Source organism: Dicentrarchus labrax, unplaced genomic scaffold (assembly GCF_905237075.1).
Source record: "Dicentrarchus labrax unplaced genomic scaffold, dlabrax2021, whole genome shotgun sequence".
Taxonomy (NCBI): domain Eukaryota; kingdom Metazoa; phylum Chordata; class Actinopteri; family Moronidae; genus Dicentrarchus; species Dicentrarchus labrax.
The window spans coordinates 9,926,422-9,933,389 of record NW_026136701.1 but is presented as its reverse complement, the minus strand read 5'-3'; the positions used below and the strand labels follow the sequence as shown (position 1 = coordinate 9,933,389).

Below are 6,968 nucleotides of genomic sequence, written 5' to 3'. Positions count from 1 at the left end.
AATGGAGACATTTGCTTTGAAAATAATTTACTGTTCTTTGGCCATTAGAACAAGTAGAACTCAGCAGTGTGTTGTCTTTGGTGTCCTTTTATTTCTCTGCACAGACCCACCAACACATCCAACAAACACCACAGGTCATACAGCTTACAGTACAGCAACAGCAGTATTGTTTTTTTTAATTATTTTCTAAAGGGTGATATGTTCACATTGGCTGTTTACAACTGCAGTTATCAAAACATTGTATGCAACTGTGCAATATAAAATGAGATTTAACAATGTTCAAAAGATCTACATTCAGTTTTCCCTGCATCATGCAACACTGTTGAATGGCACAAATAGGCAGTAAATTAGCAGCAGGTAGATTTAAAAAAAAAAAATGAAATAAAGTGAAACAACAAGACGTAATGAATAAACATGTATTGTGAATGGCACATATGGATTCATACATTGTATCAAACTCTAAGAATGTCACATATTTTATTTGTACCCATAGGGTATGACTATATTTTGTTTAAATTTCCATATTTGGAAATTATCACCACCGACACTGACCACCGGTGCTGTCTGTTTACTTTCACCAGGAATCTCATAATAGAGCATATCCTCTACCAGTGTGGCTACTGGTCAAATTACATTTGCTAGGGGACACTGGAACCAGCACCCATAGTGGGTGTGGTGACCCCCAAAACTATCACCACCAGTGATACCCCGCCCCTTCAATATCCACCAAGTTCACTGCACACATTATACTTAAAGCTCCAGGTTGGGGTCTTGTGTTTTTCTGCACCTCAACTAAATGTAGATGTATTCTGGTTGATAGTAAGAGGATGTTGCACATGTAAAACTGGACATTTCATACTGCATAATCACATGTTGTACTCATGTTGGATCCTCATCACTTACCCTAAAAGTAAAGCCTACATTGAATTTAAAGGCCTTTCTGCAGCAGCTTACATCATATAAGAGAGATGTATCAATCAGTGCTAATGTTGAGAGGATTCCAGTCACAGTTAGTTGCTAAGTGCTGTTTCAAGTGTTATCATTCATTTAAACTGATATGGCTCCTCGGTGGTTCAAAACCATCAGAAGTAACTCATAGTGTGCAGCGCTGGGTTTCGAATCTGTTGAATCAAAAAGTACCAGTTTGCTGTGCAGATGAAGCAGCTGCCGAATCATTTCTTAACTCATGGTGGCAAACAACAAATGTCTATCAAAGGCATTTCTCTGACTGACATGAACTCGGTGTGCTGAACGTGCAGGTGACAGTATCCACTCTTCTAATATGTGAAGAGAGGAGCGGTGTCGCGCTGCGTCCTGGAGACTTGGCCGCCACCTCCTCTTTGGAGTCGGCTCCTACTTCCTCCTCACAGCCGAGGATCGCGGTCGACTCGACGCTGAACGGGTGAAAGTTGACCCGGGCAGTGTCATACTCCCATGCTTGCCTCATTGCGAAGTCCGTGAAGGATTTGTTCTTGATGGGCCCCCGGTGTTCCACGTCGTTCCTGTAGCTTGCTGTGCGTAATGACGCGTAACTGGTGTCATTGCTGTTTAAAGAAGGAGGGGAGTGTTGACCTCCTACCCAGCCAATGTTGTCACCACGACCATCCTTAACCAGAGCCACTGTCCTCTTTAACTTCTCACAGCCCTTCAGTAACAAGTTCTTCCGGCACAAAATGTACACCCAGGGGTCTAATATGGGGTTGAATGAAGCGAAGCGGATCGCCAACATGTCGCTCCGGTAGTCAGGCTTCCCCCCAGCAGAGATATAAGCAGGGTCGTATAGCTGGTTCACAAAGATTCGCACCTGTCACAAAGAAGAGACAGAGAATGTATAAAATAAATGTTTTAATAACAAATAAAACTGACACCAATAACTAAACGTGTTTGACACGCACCGTGCGCTCATACCACAACAGAATACACAGAATAAAATAGCACATTGTCCTTACCACTAAAGGGATGGAGCAGACCAGGAAAACGATGGTCATGAAGATCAGAAGCCAGAACATTTGGATTTCCGCCGCTGAGGTGACTGACGGCAGTCGGGGGAACCGGCGACGTGACCCCCCTTGCTCAGACAATTCCGTCCTGACTATTCCTGTCTTCTGGTTCATCCCCACCAGCGACTTGCACACCGCCACATTACATAAAACTGTCACTGCGATCAGCACCAGCATCACCCCGCCGTACAGGAAGGAGTAGCAGGCTCCGACTGGATCTATCGCCCTCCAGTCCAGAAAGCACCAAGTCCCGGGAAAGTGACTGACGTGCTGCCCGAAGCCAAAACTGGGCATGATGCACAGCACAATGTTGGCCAGGTAGGTGACCAGGAGCGCAAAGCGCGCCATTGTTCGATCTATGTGCTGGGAATAGAAATACGCATGGTTAATGGCCAAGTATCGTTCCACAGCCATGGCGCACAGGATGGACATCCCGGCTGAGCCAAAGAAGAGCATAGAGAAGGAGAAGAAGTGGCAGAGCAGCGCTCCTCCCGGCCAGCGATTGGCCACATACGTAGCGATCACCACCGGGCTGGTGAAGCATGTGCCCAACAGGTCCGTGATGGCCATCCCGCAGACCAGAGTATAGAAAGTGGTTTCCTTCTGCTCCTTTTTGGAGATACACAGCACAACTATGGCGATGAGGTTCCCCAGGACTCCCACGGCGAACATGGTGGCTGAAGTGACCAGAGACTTGGACTCCAGCCGGAGCGCAGGGAACCCACTGTGGTTCTGGCTGAGAGAGAGAGGCGGCAGCGGCTCCGAAACATTTGTGTCCAGTTCTCCAAACGCAAGAGTGTCGTTGATCATTATTAAAACCAAAGTGCTCTAACTTTCTGTGGTGTTTAGAAAACTTGCTCCGGAAATATAGAGCGCTAGACAAAATACACCATCATTAACTGCAACATTACATCATGAAATTACCTATTTCCGATAGAGCATAAAGTGCATTACACTGAAGTGATTCTTTTGTTCTGTTTCCAGCAGTGTTTGTCTCTGATGTGCCCATATGAAGGTGTGCCTGGTTGTGTTTACACTGCTCGGGGCTGCGGGTATTTAAGCTGTGTGCTGATGTCAGGAGAGTGACGCGCAGGCTGTAGGCGCAGAGAGCCAGGTTTCCCAGGATCACATTTCTGCAGCCAAAGAATCAATATTCAACACTTTTCACTGCTCGTCACGTTATTAGCCTCAGGTAAAATACCAGTAGTCCGCTCACTAAAGCCAGGAGCCGAATGTCAACATCTGGTTTCATTTAGTAGAGAAACTTTTGTCTAGTTTGTGGATAGACTGACATTATTTTTTAAAGAGTAATTACACTAAATAAATGTAATATTGATCACACCAGAGTTTCACCAGCCTGACCGGCACATATTTACATTACGGAGAATATCAGTCTTACAAGTTCAAGCTCCTGCATTTGTCTGACCTTTTGATTAAACTTTACCAATCGATTGTCCCCATATCATATATATACAAATGTGGTTTCACAGGCTGAACAGGTTGATTATAAAAACAGAACTGGTTTGTGTCATATGGTCCAGAGATAAAAGTAAGTGGTGCAGATTGTGTCATAAATCCCTCACTTCAGCACCAAGGCCAGCGCCTTCAACTCGACCAACAGCACCGATAGAGACACTGCCGCAGTTTGGAACCACAAACTCTGCATTTAACCAATTATCGATCTGAACTGAACGACCTGATTAAGTTACAATCGATGTCACAATCCAAGCCACATGTTGACTGTAGGTTATCATCCAAACCAGAAAAATCCATTCATCACAATGCCTCCGATGCACTTCGGCTTCCGCTGGACAAACTTCATTAATCACATCGACCACAGGGCTTCACATGGTTCTTTTGCAGAAGAGGACTCATGGGGACAGACTCTCAGAGTTAGTGATTATATATATAAATGGCTCTGCAGTCCCTCGTCCTTAGCTGTAGACTGCCTTTGACTTCCGGGTATGAAGAGACAACAACAGCAGTTTCAGTAGCTCACAGCTCAGACTGTTTACAGGGAAAGAAACACGAGCAGGAATGATTTTTGACAATTGTTTTGTCTTTGTTGTCAAGTTATTTCAAATAAATCAATCTCCACAACAATGTATAGCTTTGGATTTAAAGGGTCCCTTTTTTCTTTAAAGAGTCTTCTGAGACTTCTTCACTAAAGCATCCATCCACTGAACAAAACACTGCTGACCGCCTAAATACACTGCGTCGTTTAGTTCCACACAAAGGACGGTGCCAGTGCTGTATTTTCGTGGTTTGAAATGTTTGGAGTTTTTCTCGACTGAATCTCGACTCCAGAAGGTTTATTTCTGCGCCTGGAGTCGTGTTTAATTTTCAAACGGGCGCAAAGTGAGAATGGCTGCTCAGTTTGCGAGGGTCGGTTTGATGTGGTCTTCAATGGTATTAAAAGGGAAGCTTGTGTTGGGGAAGAGAGGCGAATAAATCTTTATTTAATCTACATCCATCTCATATACAGAAGAAAAGGGATTAACGGAGGGCAAAATCCTCAGAGACCTCAGAAGTGAACTCAAAATAAACACATTATCATCACCATCTGCTGCTTCACTCTCTCTTATAATGTCCTTTCCTCTCCTTAATAAACCCTACATTATAAACACCCATAAGGTTTATAGGCTATATTATAATTTCATAAGTGACCATTATTAATAATTCAGTCATTCTCAGCCGAAATTGCATTGGAGCCCAGTGCGCATCTCCTGATCTTCTCTTCCTGAGCTGAGCCTCAGACTGCGCCTGCAGGGGAGCCCCGGAGCTGCTGCCCTGTGTTTTTTGCACAGTGGTGGAAAATTATTCAGATCGTTTGCTTGAATAAAACAATACCACTCTTTAAAATGTTCTATCACAAATAGAAGACCTGCACTGAAAATTCTACTTAAGTATATGTAAGTATCAACGGTATTAACAAAATGTGCAAAATATCAAACATACGTGTGCAGACAGTCGGCAGCTGTGACTGTTTTATATTTTATATTATTACATTTCTGTGATACTGAAAGCAGGCTTTTAATTTTGTTGGAGGTGGAGATTAAGCTAATTTTAAACCCTTTTATTTACTGTTGGTTACTTGGATCAATAACAGTTCATTTGTATGTAAAATCTCATTTGGGAACATAACTACCAGCTATAGCTATCAAATCATTTTAGTTTAGTAAAAAATACAATATTTCTTGCTGAAAGTAAAATGACAAGTTGCATAAAACAGAAATTGTCCAGCAAAATACCTCAAATTGTACTTAAGTTATGAGGTGGGGTTTGTTTAATCAAACTAACACAAAGTTGTTTGAGATTTGGAAAACTGACATCTTAAACATTCTTGTTGTTTCTAATATAACTTATACAGCATGCTCTAACATGGCATAATAGATGACATAAAGTTACATATAAGTAATTAAATAAATATTCTATAATCACAACTACAGTAAATAATAGTGGTGTCTTTGTAGTATACTACTACATATGCTATAGGCAAACCATTTACAACAGCTAGTGTTACACACAAACACACACACACACACACACACACACACACACACACACACACACACACACAGCAACAGGAGTAGGATAATCCAATCAGTGGAAATTAAAGAATTCATCATATACAATGGAGGAAAGGTCTGTCTGATGGTAGACTGTGGCGGAGGCTAAGGCTGTCTGTCTTTGTCTGTGTAAGTGGATTCCTCCTCCTCTCATGGACTGATGCCCCCTGGGTACACTTGTGTCTGTGTGTGTGTGTGTGTGTGTGTGTGTGTGTGTGTGTGTGTGTGTGTGTGTGTGTGTGTGTGTGTGTGTGTGTGTTTTGAGTGTTAGCCCTCAGTACTGTAATAACCCAAAGCTTTCAGACGTCAGTGACTGCGATGCCCACACATAAAAATATACACTCTCTCTACACACAGCCTGAGGGACTCATAGCCATCCACACACCGAGCAGAGTGGGTTTAATAAGGATTTCTTTGGTGTGTGAGTGGGCTTATGTACACGTGTGTCATTATTCTTCTCACCCGGCGCCTATGATCCTCTGGGATTCCCCATCCAAATTACAGGACGTAATCTAATTTTAGAGACCCTAATCAAGTGTCCTTGGAGGGTATATGCAGTCTTAAAGGATGCTGAAACATACACACACATTCATTAGCTTGGCTGTGAGGGGAGGAGGTTGATACGTGTGGGAACCCCACTGGCTGGTTTAATGGTGTTAATGGTTTGATTGGGCATCTAAGTTCTCAATGAGCAATACGACTCAAGAGCTTTGGAAGATTCTCATTGCTTATTAGGTACAAAAGACTACATACGATTTTCTGTTTCGAGGAAAATCAATAAGTAAGTTAGGCATTGATCAGTACGTGATGCGTTCACAATCAAAACGCTGCACAGCATAATTATACTGGGCTGACTGCTTGCATGCAATAACAATAATTCCTTTGTTTCCAGTGTGTGTATGTTTAGTTTAACAGTTCTGCAGGAAGGTTTAAAGGAATTGTTTAACAATGGTGGATATACAATTATTCACTTCCTTGCCGGGTCTTTTGTCTGTGCAGTAGATATACGGGGGGGAACTGTTAGCCTAGTTCCATCCAAAGTTATCAAAATCAGACACAAATTGGGTTTGTTTAATCTATACAAAACCAAAGTGTAAAAACAAGATGATAAAACTGAATGTTTTTGGCAGGAAGCAGTGACTGTCTGATGACTCCGGAAAGTCACTGCTCCCAGCCCCGAAATAGTCCGACACATACACCTGTTGTGCAACACTATTTGTTTTTAAACATGCAAGCAAGATATGACGATGTAACTTAATGAGCTTTAGATGTGTGTGTAGGCAGTTTCTGTTATCTTGGGACAAAGCCAGGTTAACTGTTTCCCCCTATTTCCAGTCTTCATGCTAAGCTAAGCTAATTTCCTTATGGCTGCAACTTCATGTTTACTATATATAGGTGT

General features: G+C 42.6%; 1 protein-coding gene across 1 annotated transcript; it reads right to left on the bottom strand.

Annotated features, from left to right (window-relative positions):
• Positions 1-71: 71 nt before the first annotated feature.
• On the bottom strand, positions 72-3,116 carry ptger4c (prostaglandin E receptor 4 (subtype EP4) c). The gene is made up of 2 exons (XM_051407562.1): positions 1,950-3,116; positions 72-1,804 (listed from the first exon to the last, which is right to left on the bottom strand). Exons 1-2 carry the CDS (start codon positions 2,808-2,810, stop codon positions 1,211-1,213), a joined length of 1,455 nt encoding a protein of 484 aa, XP_051263522.1. The 5' UTR covers positions 2,811-3,116; the 3' UTR covers positions 72-1,210.
• Between the last annotated feature and the right edge of the window lie 3,852 nt (positions 3,117-6,968).

Bases quoted from the DNA above. Each gene is read 5' to 3' on its own strand.
- ptger4c (XM_051407562.1), bottom strand. From the start codon at position 2,810: ATGATCAACGACACTCTTGCGTTTGGAGAACTGGACACAAATGTTTCG. The intron at 1,805-1,949 runs GTAAGGACAATG...TCTTTGTGACAG, and splicing joins TCTGCTCCATCCCTTTAGTG to GTGCGAATCTTTGTGAACCA.